At 35.8% G+C, this 17,668-nt stretch overlaps 3 protein-coding genes across 3 annotated transcripts; 1 reads left to right on the top strand and 2 right to left on the bottom strand.

The window, feature by feature from the left end:
• The first annotated feature begins 5,055 nt into the window (after positions 1-5,055).
• LOC120273487 (protein NRT1/ PTR FAMILY 5.6-like) lies at positions 5,056-7,692 on the top strand. The gene is given in 4 exon segments (XM_039280111.1): positions 5,056-5,295; positions 5,419-5,636; positions 6,242-7,513; positions 7,515-7,692. Coding segments are annotated over 4 exon segments (1,827 nt in total). The 5' UTR covers positions 5,056-5,120; the 3' UTR covers positions 7,677-7,692.
• Positions 7,693-8,264: 572 nt separating this feature from the next.
• LOC120273329 (protein MIZU-KUSSEI 1-like) lies at positions 8,265-9,032 on the bottom strand. The gene has a single exon (XM_039279950.1). The coding sequence runs from the start codon at positions 9,030-9,032 to the stop codon at positions 8,265-8,267; it is 768 nt and encodes a 255-aa protein (XP_039135884.1).
• Positions 9,033-9,592: 560 nt separating this feature from the next.
• LOC120274176 (protein RETICULATA-RELATED 1, chloroplastic-like) lies at positions 9,593-13,249 on the bottom strand. The gene is made up of 8 exons (XM_039280946.1): positions 13,035-13,249; positions 12,145-12,789; positions 11,964-12,062; positions 11,665-11,885; positions 10,856-10,925; positions 10,643-10,722; positions 10,442-10,506; positions 9,593-9,899 (listed from the first exon to the last, which is right to left on the bottom strand). The coding sequence occupies exons 2-8, from the start codon at positions 12,763-12,765 to the stop codon at positions 9,706-9,708; spliced, it is 1,350 nt and encodes a 449-aa protein (XP_039136880.1). The 5' UTR covers positions 12,766-12,789; positions 13,035-13,249; the 3' UTR covers positions 9,593-9,705.
• Positions 13,250-17,668: the final 4,419 nt, after the last annotated feature.

Below are 17,668 nucleotides of genomic sequence, written 5' to 3'. Positions count from 1 at the left end.
TTTTAATTTAAATCCCTTATTTGTTTTATAATTAACAAATTATCTTTTCTCTTTGATTATTTAACCCAAATTTTATTTAAAAAAAAATTATGTACTTTTTTAATTTATTAAATAAATTAATTTTAACGAATATATTTGAATATGAAAACACAAATTTTAAAATTACAAATTTTAAAATTATTAGACTCTTAATGAAACAACTTTTTAAGCAATATACAAGTGTGTTTTTTTATTTGTATTATAATTAACAAAAACTCTTTGATTATTTAACCCAAATTTTGCTTAAAAAAAATAATGTAATTTTTTTAATTTATTAAAAAATTAATTTAAATACATTGGATTCTTCATACACCTAATTATAAAGGGTTTTGCTTAGATAATGGAAAGGAAGAGATATATACAAGTATGATGCTAATTATACGGGGTGGCATTTTTAAATTAATTTTTTAATAAATTAAAAAAATTACATTATTTTTTTAAGCAAAATTTGGGTTAAATAATTAAAATTTGTAATTTTAAAATTTGTGTTTTCATATTCAAATATATTCTTTAAAATTAATTTATTTAATAAATTTAAAAAGTACATAATTTTTTTAAAATAAAATTTGGGTTAAATAATCAAAGAGAAAAGATAATTTGTTAATTATAAAACAAATAAGGGATTTAAATTAAAAAAAACACACTTATATATTTTTTAAAAAAATATTTAAAAGTTTAATAAATTTTATAAGTTTAATAAAAAAAATTTAAAAAAATTTGGTTAAAAAAACCTAAGAATAAACCAACTTATTGATTATAAAACAATTCAGTGGTTAAAATGAAAAAAATCAAGATTTTTTATTTAAAAATGGCACATCAGCGCTGAGTCAGCGCTAACTGGGCGCTGAGTCAGCGCCCAGTCAGCATATCACATCACCCACATGGGTGATGTGATGGTCCTAGGGCCATTTTGATAATTAAAATGGCCCTAGGGCCATTTGGTTTAATAAAAAAAAAGGGGGGCTACTTGGTTATAAATGACCCTAATTTGTATTATCCTTTTGTCTCTTGCGAGTTGCGACAATCCAACTAATTGAGAGGTAACGTGGGACATCTCAACATCCACATTCCTATTTAAGACATTAAATTAGACAGAATGTTCATTTAGATGGTATTTTTTTATAGGAGTAAAATCATCCATGTAAAAAATCGCAGTGTAGAATAAAAAATATAATTTTTCATCATAATTTTATTTGATTTTTGAAATATAAATTTTTTTATTTAGTAGAATTTCAAAAGAAATTAATAAATTTTAAAAATATATATATCTTTTTGTCATATAAGTTAGTTTTTAAATGAAATAATAATTTTACCTATTTAAATTAACATTATTAATGATTTAGTAACAATTTTTTTTTATAAATATAAAAAATCACATATTATAAAATAAATAAAAAAAAACCTCAATTTTTATTTTGCAAATTTCTGAAACAACAAACATTTTATCCTTTTCCATTAAATTAATGGCCTCCTTTGAACATCATTACATCATGTTAATTTAGTGGTAGAACAGCATGATTCCATCACTGATGATAATTAATGTCTTTGACTAAATCAACATGAAGTTAATGCTGTCCACTTCACGGTGGTGAAATATTTATCATATATTTATTTGATGCAAATAATGTACCGGAAATGGCATATATAAAGATATCACAAAAAAACAAGACATGATTATTAAGATGTAACCAATTAGTGTTTGTGGCAGTCTAATAATTTCAGAATAATTGCTTGAAATTTCTATTAAGTTATTTTAAATTCTTTGCTTGATTAAGTTTATCAATACATTCCAAGATTGAGAATAAGTTTTAATTTAATTAAGATGTTTTTTTATTAAGAGTTGAATTTTTCTTCAATTAAAAATCATAGTTATTTTTTCTAAATTTCCTTGAAAAATAAAAAATAATAAATGAGTCTTCTAAAGAATTAGTCGATGAATTATTGAAGATTTTTTAATACAATTATTTATTTGAAAGTATAATTGCCATTCTTTCTAAATGTGATTACTTAAATTCTTTGTGTATGATTACCTAGAAACCTAATGGGATTACATGGCATATCCTGTGTCATTATTGTATTGCTATCTATTTAATAATATTATTTGTGAAAAACTTGTGTTATATTAAGGTGGATGGTGACAAGCATAATTAACAACATAACTATATTGTTATATGTAATATGGCAATTTTTTTATTATTGATTAAAATAGATAAATCACTGATTTACTAAAAACAAATAAAAACAACCAAACAAAGAAATGAAAAAAAATATACAAGAGAACAAAAGAAAAAACAGAAAAAAGAAATCAGATAACTGTAATATGGCAAGTTGTATCTTTTTTTATATATATATATATATATATGTGACAAATGGTATAATATACCTATCAATTATGTAATTTTTTTTTGTTGATAAATGAATTGTGGTTTACCCCTTTTATAAAAATAAAATAAAAATAAAAAATATGTCACAATAATGTTTGCTTTCACACCATGCATTTGCACAACCTAAGTAAATGGTCAAATAAAAGCATATATATTTTAGTGGTTATTTATTTATTTATTTTTTAAAAAGTGAATAAATCACTTACATTAAGGGGTTGTTTGGTTATCTGCAAGTAGCTGTAATGTAACTAGTTTTACATGTAAAAGGCTGTTTGGTTTGCTGTGTGAAATCAGTTTTATATGTAAAAAGTTTTGCAGTTTTGTGTAGTTACAGTAAACCAAACAACAATGATGTAAATTGAAATGCAGCATTTTCACTTACACTGTAATTTCACTTACAGACAACCAAACAACCCCTAAGTAAAAAAAAAAGTGATCAGCTCATTTATAGGATTAGGGAAGTGCATGAAGTGCATGATTAAAAAGCATATGATTGATATGTAAATTATAAAAACATATTTTATTATTCACCCAATAAAAAAAATATCTGTTTTGACTTAATAATCACCGCTCAAACACCATACCAACTAAAATTTAGTGGTTATAATTTATCTATTTTTATATATATAAAAAAATTAGTGGTCAGATTCTCTTGTGAGGAAGTGGTTAAATCACTATTAAATTAAATATTGTGAAATATAATCAGCCTTCCTAGCATGCAAAACGAGGGTTATTTTTGTATGGCCGTGCCTCCACTGTGGTGGAGTAGCATGATAACACCACCATATACGTTTGAGGTCCTCATAACCAAACATTTCAAGTCAAATTGATTAGAATGAGAAGTTTGACGTACTGTGTATTACAGCAGGAGTCATGTCGACCATGAATACTTACATGACCTTAAGCTTAAGGCTAGCTTAGAGAGAGCCCACGAATTAATATAACTGCATGCGTACGTATCTTGGTTAACTTATAGAATTAATCAATGCACATGTTTAAGTCCAAGTGATAAGTACTTCTCTGGTATATACCTAATCAACATTGGATTGAGTTGTGACACTTATGGACAAAGACTGATTGATGACGATCCTGTGGAAACGTTTACTTACGTGAAGTTTTTGGTATCTTTTCCGGCTACTGTCGCACGTTTAACTTAAAACTTTTTGGGAGTAGGAAATAGGAATGAATTCTCTTTGCATGCTTTCCATTGCCTTTTCATACGAGATATCTAACTTAAGAACTTAGAGAAAATGAATCAATGTTTGGTGAAACCCAACAAAAACTCATCGCTGTTTGTGTTCTTTATTTGACATTAATTAATTAAAGCAGGTTGTGCATATGCGTTTTGTGTGGGTTTGCACCTGTGAAGAAGTGACCAATGTTTTACACATGTTTTCTAAAGCTGAAATATTGTAACCAAGAAGCAATCCGTGTTGAATTGGTGCAACTTGAGAAGAGAATCATGAATATCGATCGGCAATTGCTCTATTGGTCCCTGTTATCCATGCCCCTCAAAATTTGTTTGACTTTTGTTGCTAGTATTTATTTTTATATTTAGATTTTGCATAAGTCTTCTCAATTTAATTAAGAAATTATTGTTTTAATTGGTTTATGGAAGGCCCACTAAAATCATATAAAAGCATTAATTCTTTTAATCAACTTATCAACATTATATTTATGTACTATTTAAAGCTGCATGATCATTTATTCATCCAAATTAAATATATACATATATATATGAGAGAGATGACTTACACCTGAACTGTAGTTTTTTTTTTCCTGAAATTCAATTTTATTTTCAAAGCAATTATGACTTAATAGACCTATTTATTCTAACTCTTAGCAAAAGGAAAAAAAGAACGGCTAGCTAGCTCTCTCAAAGTCGTATTTATTCAGATCCCATGTCAATTTTAAGATGCTTTGAAAATGAAATTAATCAGTGTCCTGATTACAGTAAAACACTAGTTTTCAGTCTTAACGTTTAGCTTATAGATTACATTTTGTTCTTTTTTTTAAATTTTTTTTTGAAAACAGTGGAAGAATATTTTTTAATGTGAAACAAACCACCCATGACTTGTCTACAGAATCAAAGTTTAGTTGCTTACTATTAAAAGGAAGAATAACATATATATATCATTCTCATACCATCTATCATGGCAAAATCCTAAAAAAATTTGGGATTGGCATCCTACTTTAGAAACTCAATTATTATGCCATGAACTCAATTAAAAGGAATCAAACAACGTATTAATTGCATGTCTTAACTCATGCCTATGACCTCAGGGCAACAAGATTTATTTATCTAAGAAGATAACATCTACTATTACAAACTTGAGTGCAAAACTTCTAGACACCCATCCAAAGTGTAAGTCACAATCCAAAGTGTTTGTTTGGATTCGATTCTCATCTCTATTCAACTCTGACTACAGTCCATATAGTTAAAGTAGAGCCAGCAATTCTCTTCCACTCTTAAATGATAATGAAGTGGCATATATGTAGATCAGTTTGAATGTGAGCCTTTCTAGGAATAAAAAAAAAAGAAAAAGAAAAAGAAAAAAATGTCACATCCAGTGAACGCTATATAACAAGGCACAAAGACCCCCTTTGAACTCACATCCCTTCTAGAGCTAGCTAAGCTTTTTACTTTTGTGCTTGCTTAGTCTTGCTTCTTCCTAGGAGGAGCTAGCATATCTAGATATGGCAACTCCTATGCTTTCTAAAGAACCTTCAGCAATATTATTTAACACTGAAAAATTAGAGGAAATGAAAGATGATAATGAGAAGTGGGTGCTTGATTCCTCTGTTGATCATAAAGGAAATGTTCCTGTAAGAGCAACAACTGGAGCTTGGAAAGCAGCACTCTTCATAATAGGTATAATATATATTTCTTGAGATATATATCCGTTATAATTTATTATTATTATATATATATATATGTACATATATATCAACCCATGCACTTTGGAGTTAATATGTGCATGTAATATTCATGCAGCCATAGAGTTTGGAGAGAGGCTGAGTTTCTTCGGATTATCCGCAAACCTGATGATTTATCTGACAAAATACTTACATGAAGACCTGAAGACTGCAGCTACGACTGTGAACTACTGGACAGGAGTAACAACCATGTTGCCACTTGTTGGGGGATTCATTGCTGATGCATATCTGGGGAGGTTCTCCACTATTCTCTTCTCAGCCTTCATCTATATTGGGGTAATTAGTACTTTATTTGCTTCTTAATTTGAGATATATATATATATATTATATGTCACTAATATTTCAATTAAATAAAGCTATTCAGTGTTATTCCTTTGGCGGCTATAATTCATAATCTTCTTTTTAAGCACCAGCATCAGATTCACAAATTCTAACCAATCACCAGCTATAGCTGTGAATTCTTTGAAAATCTTGGTGATTATCATTAAGCGTTTTCAAGAATAAGAAAAGGTGATTGGATTGGAGCACTTAATCCTATAATCCTGTAATCCTATCTCATCGCTAGGTAGTCACCCCTAATGAGTTATTCTGATCATGGATTTCAACCTTTTTGCTTTATGCTTACAGTACTATATATATAGATATATAAATGGACTCTCCATTTATAGATTACAGAGTACGGCACCAACCAATCTTTTTTTTGGGCACTAGCCCTGCTTTTGGTTTTGCAAGCGTTTGATGGGTTGAAAAGCTTTCATGCCAAATGTGGGCCATGGCACATTAATTGTTATAAGATAATTTGTTGGTTTCTTCTTTCTTTCTTTCTTTCTTTCTTTCTTTCTTTCTATTCTAATAAATGTCTTTCATGACTCCAACTGCAGGGACTAGGCCTATTGATTCTGTCCCAACTAGCCCCAAGTTTGAAGCCTTGCACCATTAGCCCCTGCCATGGAGGATCATTAAGACTGCATAAAATAATCTTCTTTCTAGGATTATACTTAATCTCCATTGCTTCTGGGGGCCATAGGCCATCACTTGAAAGCTTTGGTGCTGACCAATTTGATGATGATCATCCCAAGGAGAGGAAGAAGAAGATGTCTTACTTCAACTGGTGGAACTTTGGCTTGTGCTCTGGCCTGCTGCTTGGAGTCACTGTCATTGTGTACATCCAAGACAATATCAGCTTTTGGGTCAGTTACGTCGTGCTGACTGTTGTTACGGTCATAGCTCTAGCTATCTTCTTGTTTGGAAGACCATTCTACAGGCACAGAGTTCCAAAAGGTAGCACTCTGACACCAATGATAAGAGTATTAGTTGCTGCATTGAAAAAGAGGCACCTTCCACATCCTTCAAACACAGGAGAACTGTATGAGGTCTCAAATTCAGTGAACTCTGAGAAGAGACGCTTGTCTCATACCAACCAATTCATGTTCCTGAACAAAGCCTCCATCATTGAGCACAGAAGCAATCAAGCGGGTGGCTTTGAAGCAGAGAAGCACATGAATCCTTGGAGATTAGCCACAGTGACCCAGGTAGAAGAGTTGAAACTGATCATGAACATGATCCCTATATGGCTAGCCACCATTCCCTTCGGCATAAGCGTGGCGCAGATATCCACCTTCTTTCTCAAGCAATGCGCCGTCATGGACAGAAGACTAACTGGCAACTTTGAAGTCCCTCCAGCCTCAGTTTATGCTCTTGGTGCAATTGGTATGATCATATGTGTTTCCTTGTATGATAGAATTCTGGTGCCTTTGTTTAGAAGACTAACTGGTAACGAGCGTGGTATAAGCATTCTTCAAAGGATAGGTGTTGGCATTGTTTTCTCGGGAATAGCCATGGTCACTGCAGCCATTGTAGAAGCAAAGAGGCTGAGGATTGCTCATGAGGAGCAAAGCAAGGTGGTTTCCATGAGCGTGTTCTGGCTGGCGCCACAGTTTGTGATACTTGGTTTTGGTGATGGTTTCTCACTGGTGGGGTTACAGGAGTACTTTTATGATCAGGTGCCTGACAGCATGAGGAGCTTGGGAATAGGCTTCTATTTGAGTGTCATTGGTGCAAGTAACTTCTTGAGCAGCCTTTTGATTACTGTGGTTGATCATTTGACTGAGAAGGCAGGAGCTGGAGGAAGCTGGTTTGCAAAAGACTTGAACAAAGAGCCGGCTGGATAAGTTCTTCTGGTTGCTTGCTGCCATGGATGCCGTCAATGTCGTGGTCTATGTCTTAGTTGCAAGGAGGTACTCTTACAAGAGCGTGCAGCACAAGGTGGGCGTTGCCAACTCCCCTGATGGAGATGAAGATGACCCAAAAGTTTAATTAATATTAATTAATTGTTAACATGCATATATGTTACAATAATTAAATTGGGTTGTAATAATCCAATTAATTAATTAATTACTACTATACGTCTCATGTATCTCTCTTATATATATCCACCTGTCTGTTTAATTACCTGACTGGCAATAAAACTAATTAAATCTGATTAGAAAAGAGGCTCGCATGTACAGTTGTGTGGCACGGCAACACCTATATATATTAATTACCTCATTAAGTATGAGTGCAAGATGGACATGAATTTAAGTCCACGCGTATGTACAGTGAACTCTATGAATTAATATACTTGTTCTTCATTAATAATACGAAATCTATAAAAACAAAACTCATGAATCACGGTAAGATTAACGTAGAAAACTTTATATAAGTATTAACTGTTGTACAGTGTGTACACTGTTCTCTTGCACAATTAAAGTTTCTTGGCTTAAAAACAAAGCGATCACTTTTTGGAACTGGCATCCATCTATCTATCTATCCATCCATCTTGAGAATTCTTGACAAGCTATTCCTTTGAAACTGTGAAAACTCCAAGATATATAAACAGCAGATCCTTACTTGCGGTGCTGATGATCAGTACCTGTGCCTATTACGAAGCAAGAAGACACTGAGTTCCTGAGACGGGCTCCCACCCGGGTTGATGAGATGGTAAGACACTGAGTCACGAGAGCCAACAACTCGCTCGTAGCTAGCCCTCACGTACATGACCTCCCCCTTCCCGGATTTCACGTCCTCCAGCATAACACCGGCACCGGCCGACACGGACCTCAAGCTCTGCACAACTACCAAGTCCTTCTCACTCGGTTTCCTCCTCACCGCGTACCCAACCTTACGCCCATTACAGTACGCCTTCCACACCGGCCCTGCGCCACAACGAGTCGAACGACGTGAGGCAAATGAGCACTCCAACGACATGCGGACGAACCCCGAGCTCATCTCTCGAGCGAGTAAGGCAGTGGGCACCGAGATCTCGTAGAGGAAGGGAGGAGGAACGGCTGGGTCACTCTGGACGCAGAATGAGACGTGGCCACGTCGGTGGCCGTAGAGGGTTCCAACCACGAGGGAACGGCGAGGGGATTGAGAGCGATGATGACACGCTGCAGAGGGGTCAATGAGACTGTCTTCTTCCTCTTCCTCTTCTTCTTCTTCTTCTTCTTGGTCTTCTTGGTCCTCTTGGTATTGTGTGTTGTGTTCTTGGGCCCTGTCTTTGAAGATATCTAGGAGAGATGAGCTCGGACGTTCGTTGATGGTGCTTCTTGTAGACGTGCTGACGACGTCGTCCGGGGATCCAGTGCAGAGGCAGAAAGCGATGAATCGACGGAGGTTGTCGATCACCTTCATGGCTGTGTCTGCTTCTTCTTCTTCTTCTTCTTCTTCTTCTTCGGATGGAGAGAGAGAGAGAGAGAGAGAGAGAGAGAGGAATTAATGGGCTTAATGAATAGAATAGAGTTGTGGAATTGAACAGCTCTAACTTATTTAAAGGACTATATATGGTGTTTGATTGTAAGTCTGGCAATATCTTTGTATGGCAATAGAAAAGCTTAAATAAATATTTTATAAAAAACTCATTTTTTATTTACAACAACATCACCTACAAATAATATATATATTTTTTTAATATTGTTTTTAATTTCTCTATTAGATTAACTGATTATTTTTTTTAAAAAAAAATTACATGATTTTATAAATAAATAAAGAAAATAACCTCCTTTGTAATTTTACATGTATCCCTCTTTTCAAACTATTTTACAACTCATCACTCTATTAGCTAGTCGGCGTTCTTTTTAGTAATAATAAAGATGCACCTGATTTCCCAAATAATTGTTCATGGTTAAATGAAAAGTTGGACATCATTTTGGGTTTGATTATAACAAAAAATAAAAATAAAAATAAAAATAAAGGAGTTATGAAGTAGCAATTTAAAAAAATATAAGACATCCAGGAACTATGAAGTAATTGAAAGGCGTAAGACATCCAAAACATTTGTATTGAATGCATAGTAATGAATGTAAAATTACTGAACTCCACTCCAACGAGCCCAGTCCACAAATTGCATACCACCGTATACGTTGTTTGCAAAACGGACACCCACAGTGAAGGCCATTGCAACAATGGGGACACGTTTGGCCACAGGTGATGCCTCCACTAGCCTTTCAAGGCCATTGATTATCTGGTACCGAGTGTTGGAAGAAACAGCAAGAAATACACCTGGGATCATAAACATGACTCTTTAGACATTTAATCAATCCTACAGCTTCATTGCAACAGGAAAAGCACAAGTATATATCAAGTCTCAGTCCAAGTTGCAAAATACCGACTTCTAACACTTGAGAAGGCAAAAACACCACACAAGAAGCTTGCAAATTTACATAACAAAGGTGCCACACAATAGTCTAACAGTGTCACATGGAGTTAATTTCAAATGGAATTATCCAAAGCAAAATGATCAGAAGAATGAATGAAGTTGTTTCAATAATAAATAATCTGAAAAGCTACAATGTGCTGTCGAAAAAACAATAGCGGTGTAGAAACATGTGAGATGTGAGAGAACGATGTACAGCCCTGATGGAAGAGGGTCACAAACTAGGGTACATCCAAGTAACTATAAGTAGAATAATTGCTGAGTATCAGTTAAAAACACCCTGTTAGAATGAAACTAGGTTCACAAAGCAGGCAGCATCAAATACTATTGGTTCATAAAAAATTAATGCAATAAGAGCAAAGTAACAAGAATTCAATGGCAGACATACCCCAAAGAGCAGCACTTTTCACAAGAGGTGGAACAGGGATGTCCTCTTCTGATTTCCTCATAGCACTACATACAAGGTAGACCGAGGTTAATATGTAAACTAAATAATTCACCGAAGGGAAGAGTATACAAAGAATGATCAAGGATCAAAAGTTATCAGATAAGATAAGGTAATATACAATGAGGCCTAGGATAATCATACCGTTTAGCAGTCATGATCATATTGGCAATGCCTTGCCCCACTAGGCCACATGCAAATCCAACTGACCCATACAAAAATCCCTGGATCAAGAACACGCAATTAGTTCCATTGCACCATAAGGCATCAAACAATTTTAACATTACATTGAAAGTTTGTGTCTCATTCTCTGGAAAAGGATGTTGCAGAGAGAACATTATAAAAGTACCATTATACCTTATAAAAGTATGTTCCTATTCGTTGCTGAACTGAAAAGCTGCATCCTGGTCTTTCGGCTTCAAATACACTGCAATAGAAAAAATAGTCAAAATTTACAAGAACTGTAAGGAATTTCAATTTTTTTGAAGAAGAATAAAAGCAACATGCTCCAGATTTGGTTATATAATAAAATAGAAAAATAAAGGACATTTCCTAACCATCTTCTTCTGCAATGTTGAGAACCAAACAAGGAAAGAGATCATGTAAAACATATCTCAAGTATATAGCAGAGATGGGCAGATATCAGCAGAGCACTTTAACATTAAATTAAGAAATAAAATGAAAATGAGGAGGTATGAGTATAAAGTGAAGATAAGTAGTACTTGTAGCCAGGTTTCAAGAACTTCAATCCCTGGGCACTGGGAACAAATAGTTGCTAAGCAAACTTACTCCCACAACCACATAGATGTCAACGCAAGAGTTTGGTATGGGAATGTCAAATTAACATTGATCAAGAATTTTACCGTACATTCATTTGGCTCATCTTAATAAGGATAGATTGTAAGCGCAAAGTCATGATCTTTGTCAGTACAGTAACTTACGTTGTAACATGCATATCTAAATGAACACTAACAGTCTAACAGCAAAGGGTGGACCCTATACAACAAACAGATAACCCAACTTTGCTAGATAAAACTATTAAAAAATACAATCACAGCCCATACTACAAGCCATCTGCCTGCTTAAATGATGCATACATGTAAAAGCTATAGCAAAATTATTCCATCGATGACAGAAAAACTACAAAAAGGGATGTTAAAACACACCTACTAGGCAGAGCATTATAAGCATGCTTCATCTGTCCAAAAATGCCTTTAGATACAGAGCGCTGCCCAATCCGTGCATAAGGTGCCAACATTCCCACCAAAGCAACATTAACAACAACTCCTACCAAAAGATCTGCAAGATACAACTCAAATTCTGCCCAAAAGTCCTTGCCTCTCTTTTGCACTTCTGCAAACGTCGCACAGCAAGAGTCGATGATTATCTGAAATTTTTGAAATTACATCAGCCTCTTTAAAGATTCTCCATTTCGAGCACTTAGGAAAAGCAAGGGTTTACATACCTCTGTTCCAATTTTAAAAAGGAAGGATGGATCAGCAAGCATTCGATTCCTAAGCATTGAACATGACTTCATTGCAATACCAAGTGGCCAAGCTGCTGCCTTTGAAGTGAATAGAGAAAGGTTAAACAACCATTTAAGGAACAAGATGTAAAAAGATGTAATCACTTGAACAAGAAAGCACCTGCAAATCCAGGTATCTCTCAAGGAGAACTTTTTGAATCCCCATGGTTTTGGCAGCCTCTAACATGTCAGATGGAAGCTCAACTCCACGTGACTCAGTTTCTCTTATTATCTCATCAAACTTCAGAACTGGCCCAAATTCATCCTCTTCTTTATCATCCTCATTATGGCTGCCACCACCACCACCACCTCCTCCTCCAGGTGGAAATTTCCCATTACCACCAGATTCTGCACCTCCATTTCCACACCCAGTATCTGGAAAGTGGTTTTTCTCTGAAACAGCAGCACCCCTCTCTAATGCAACATCACCATCGTTTAACAATATATTGACTGTGACATCATTAGAACCATCTTTACCAGAAGACTGTAACTTGCTTATGATTTGAAAAACCCATCTTTCCTTGTTCTCATTAACACTACTCTCCACTCTAAAAGAAACTGGAACAGCCATTTCTTTCCAGGACAAAGCAAGCTGTGATCTTGGACAAGTTTGGACTTTAAAACCACAGGATTCAATGAACAGATGCCTATCATTGCAATCAATAACATTGATGCCAGAATGACAATCACCATATAAAGTGGAGGAAGAATGAAGTCTCAAACTTGAGCAGGACAACGCCATATGGATGGGGATCTTATTTCCTCACTTTAAAGTTGAAATGCTTGAATTAGATCAACAAAGTATCTTCACAGACTTTTTATCAGGCAATCAATCTTTAATCAAAAAGATAATGGTAAATCACTGAAAAGCATAGGCCAAAAAAACAAAAAAAAATCACAGTTCCAATACCAAAAGGAAGAATGCGAAGAAGCCCTAGCATTGAACAGAAAATGTGCTATAAATCAAGTATCTAAAGCAAAGAGGAAAAATCCAGAGACTGAGAAGCTTACAAATGGAGAGCAGCGAAGTGAAACAGAAGACGAGAAGTAGATGGCAACAATATAAGGGGAGAGATAGATAGAGTTGAGGTAGGAATAGGAATTCGGAAGAACCCCGGCTGCGGTCCTGAGCGTCCTCCGCGCGAGCAGCGACGAGCCGCCAAAAGGAACCGAGCTTTGGGATTGAACTTCACCAGAGATTTTTAATTTTATTTAGACTTTGTTTTTATTTTATTTTACTTGTAAACATCCAAACAAACAACCGTATAATGACTGAACGCCTCTTTGGGACATTAAAAAGTCCTGCTAGTGCTGCCCCTATAGCTTATCAGGAGCCGGCCACACAGCTTTAAATTTTTTTTTTTTTTTATAAATTGAATAAACCATTAATTTATTAAAAAAGAGGAGAACAAAGAAGCACAACTGAGAGAAGCGATTGTTAAGCTCATGTTAAATGTGTTCGAAGGTATGACTGGTCTTGCGACCAACTTCTCTAAAACCTGTCTATACGTTTCTTCTGTTGGGGTGCTACCAGATATCGCCGCTGCGGAGACCTTGTCTTGCGATAGGGGTCTTCTTCCAGTCACTTATCTCGGCATTCCGATTGCGGGGCGTAGGCCTAGAAAACAAGACTGGGAGGGGCTCATTTTGAAGATTAGAAGGCGACTCTCCTCATGGAAGGTGCAACACTTGTCTATTGGCGGTCGCCTCACCCTGGTGAATTCGGTTCTGTCTGCGCTACCTACATATTGAATGTCCTTGTTCCGTTTGCCTTGTTGGGTCATCAAGGAGATCAATCGGATCCGTAGAGATTTTTTATGGTCTGGGCCTGACATCGACAACCCGCGATGTCGGTTGGTGGGGTGGACTAATCTCTGTCGATCGCGCGATCAGGGGGGTTGGGGCATTTTAGACCTAAAAAGCTTTAACCAGGCTCTGTTGGGTAAATGGTGTTGGAAATTCTTGAAGGATGATTCTTGGAGTGGTGCAGATGTTGTAATACCCTGAACTTTTGGATACCTGTTGGAAAATATATTCAGGGTATTACTACAGTTGCAGTAAGATTTTTCTACAGAGTAATCTTGTTGAGAAACCCCAAGCGGAAAGAATAAGGACCTAAATGTAAAAGTTTTTAAAAGATTTTGGGTTAAAGAATAAATGAAAAGGATGGACATGAAATGTTTATGCAAACCGAGGACTGAAAGGTAAGATGGAAGGGATCTTTTTAAAATGTTGTGTTATAACCTGGGGACCGTTGCGTAATTTTAAAGGACCTTTTGAGAATACTATTTCATAATTCAAGGACCATTTGGGAGTTTTTCAGGGACTGTGTTGTAATAAATTATGTTTTCAGGGACTAAAAGTGAATTTCGGCTGAAGAGTTAATTGAGAGAAAAAAATCTAGAGCTTGTGTTGTTTCATCTCTTCTCCACCATTTTTCTACATAGAACCCGAGAGTTATGAAGAAATGGGAGAAATTAGAGGCTTTTAAAGAGAAAAAACTTGGAGATCGTCGGTGGGAGCTCATGGGAGGATGACTTTAGGCTTAGTAAGAGTCTTCCTCAGTATTATTTTTGGCATGGATGTATGTATGCATGTATATATGTATATATTGGTTATTTGATGAATAAAATGATGGATTTGAGTAGAAATAATCGTGGTTTTGTTGTTGATGGATGATGAATCGTCGAAGTTATTTGGAAAAATACTTGTATTTGTGATGAATCTAGCTTGAATGGAGGATGAGATTTTCGGTTTTACTGTAGCAATTACTGTAGCACCGAGATTAGGGTTTGGTTTAGTTAATTAAGTTGATTATTATGATGATTAAGGTGTTAATGATGATGGTTGGATTGGAATTGGTTGGGTTTAGCCAAATTGATTTGGTTGAGTTGAATTGAATTGATTGAGTTGAGTTTAATTTGGTTTAACCAAGTCCATTTAATTGAATTGGAATTGGTTTGGATGAGAATTGAAGTAGTTGGGTTTAATTGAATTGATCTGGTCTGGGTTTGATCAAATCAAGTTGAGTGTGGTTGGACTTGAATGGTTTGGTTGAATTAAATTGGTTGAAGTTGATTTGGGTTTGGTTTAGATGTTGGGCTAAAGGTTTGGGTTGAACCAATTGGAAGAGAATTGGGTTCGGTTGAACCAAGCTGGTTCAACAGAATTTGTATAAGAATTAAGTTGGTTCAAGGCTAGTGGGTTTAATTAAACCTGGTTCAGTGAATTTGAGTTTGGTTCAGTGGAATTGAGGTTGGTTCAGGTTGGTTCAGAATGGTCTAGCCCAAATTGAGTTGGCTTAAGTGCAATTGGAGACTAATTTGATTATGCAAGGTCAGGTTTGAACCGATTGGAGTGAGTGGACCCAATTAGAGAGTCGGTTATTGCTTTCATGTATTTTCTGTTGGGTTCAATTATGTTTTTAGTTGTCATAATTGTTTATTTATTTTATTATGTTATCCTGTTAGGTGTTGATTAGGCTTGGGAGGGAGTTCCAGGTCTAGCAAGAAACCCAAGGAGACCAGGTGAGTTGGTAGTGGCTATTATTTTAAATAAATAAATTATTATTATTATTTTGAAATAATTGTTTAATGGCTAGTATTTTGGAAATAAATGTTTAAGTATTTCATTTTATCATGTTTAATTGCGTATAAGGTCGAAATATACTTATATTTATTTTCCTACGATGTGCCATGATAATTGTATTGATACATCAGTTTTGTATAATTATACGTATTTGTGAATAGTGGAAATACATGTATATGTGATTTAATTATTCAATTCATGTATTTATTTTTGGATGGGTACATATGCTGCTTTGATTTGGAATGATTTGTGAAATCATGTGCGCGTATTAAAATGTTTTTACCGACAATATTTGTGGAATTGGTTTTCATTCCTGGTATAGGAATGGTATCATGGATCTTTACTCGGTATTATGCATTGTTATACTTTTGGCATCGGGCTTTGTGGAAAAATAATGTTTATTTCCGCGACGTGAATACTTGTCCCGGAAAAGGATCCCGTGTTATGATTTATACGGATGGTATTATCGTCGTATTTACTTGATGGTTTTAGACGCCGACGGCGGGCTAAGGCCCGACTCATCGCAATAGTGGGTCCCCACGGGCCGCCTTTTAGAGGTGGCGTGGTGGACCCGAGTGTTGATTTTCACGAGGGCCGCCTGTGGGAGCGTAGAGCCCCGATCGGATATTCATCGGGAAGCCGGGGTCACCGACCGCGAACCGATGGGTAAACGTTAGGGACATGAGTTCTTGACGGCCTCGAACTCCAGCTGCGCCACTGCGAAGTTCGAGAGATTTCTAGACCATGTTACTGCAGGGTGAGTGTTGGGTATTGTTTTTATATTGATTTTGAGATTTATGTTATTTTTTTGATTTGTGATGAGGGCGATCCTCACAAAAATTTTGTGTTTTCTCGAGAAAATCAAATTGATGTTGATTTATGTTGAATTTATGTTTCAAAAAGTTCTTTAAAAGATTGTATTTTTGCTAGAATTCGTATTTTGGAAAAAGTTGGAAAAATTATTTGAGCAGATTGGTATTTATATACTTTATATATACATCGTATTTAAGTCTTTGAAATTATTAAGCCACTCACCGACCAACTCGAATGTCTGTCAGAGTGCGGAGAATGGGACCCTAAATCGCTCGATCGAGTATAGAGTCGGTCGTGGTTGAGTCCGAGACCGCAGTGGGTCCCATATCTTTCTTTCTATTTATTGGTGTCGTGATTTTGTAGCGGTTGTACCCGCAAACTTGAGTTATTATATTCATGGTATTTATGTATTTGAACCTGTAGTTGGTGTAAAGTTGTAAATTGTGATTTGTAGGGTCCGATTTTTGTTTAAAGCAGGTGTCGGCTTCAGCTTAAAATGGGAATTTTAACCGATGGGCGGCACATTTACCTCGTGAGAAGGGGGTGGGTGACGATGATGTCGTCCGATTTAATTATGGGGTTTTCAAGTTGGAATTTGTCTCCTAGGTATTCGAGAAGAATTTCTTACTCGGAAAAGGGGTTATCGATCGCTCACGGCGTTTAGGGGTCGTGTCTCCCATGGCATTCATTCCGGGGCGTAAACGCTCGAAAGACCGCTGGTCGAACGAGAGCGCACCCTATGTTTTTGCATCGCCGATCGCTCATGCGCTCACGCTATGCTAATGGTACTATCCGTGAGTTGGAGTATCTTTTAGAGGATCACCCTTTCGCAGCAGTTGCAGATGTTATCCCTATTCGTGACAGAGTGAGAGTGGCTGGGATATCTAGTGGGGATAATAAAGGGTGGAGGCTCACACGTAGTGGTATCTTTTCGGTCAAGTCCTTCTATAGCTTCTTGAATGATGGCGGCCATCGATGTCTGATGGCGAGTTTCTTCTGGCGGGGATTATGTCCGAAGAAAATCAATCTCTTCAATTGGTTGGTGTGGCAAAATAAGGTTCTCACCATGGACAACCTTGAACGTAGGAGATGCAATCGTCTTCCTACTGCGACGTGTGTCTTGTGCCACTTGGCAATTGAAACTGTGGATCATCTCTTTTATCGGTGCCCATTTACTAGACATATTTGGGGGTATTTTACTCGCCTGTTCCAGCTTCCGGATGCCCCGAGGGACCGGATCATTG

Source organism: Dioscorea cayenensis, chromosome 12 (genome assembly GCF_009730915.1).
Source record: "Dioscorea cayenensis subsp. rotundata cultivar TDr96_F1 chromosome 12, TDr96_F1_v2_PseudoChromosome.rev07_lg8_w22 25.fasta, whole genome shotgun sequence".
Taxonomy (NCBI): Eukaryota; Viridiplantae; Streptophyta; class Magnoliopsida; order Dioscoreales; family Dioscoreaceae; genus Dioscorea; species Dioscorea cayenensis.
This window is presented reverse-complemented; position numbering and strand designations above follow the sequence as displayed.

Coding starts and splice junctions, on each gene's coding strand:
- LOC120273329 (XM_039279950.1), bottom strand. CDS start 9,032: ATGAAGGTGATCGACAACCTCCGTCGATTCATCGCTTTCTGCCTCTGC.
- LOC120274176 (XM_039280946.1), bottom strand. CDS start 12,765: ATGGCGTTGTCCTGCTCAAGTTTGAGACTTCATTCTTCCTCCACTTTA. Junction 10,926..11,664: donor TATAATGCTCTGCCTAGTAG/GTGTGTTTTAAC, acceptor TTTCTATTGCAG/TGTATTTGAAGCCGAAAGAC. Junction 10,507..10,642: donor ATGATCATGACTGCTAAACG/GTATGATTATCC, acceptor CCTTGTATGTAG/TGCTATGAGGAAATCAGAAG.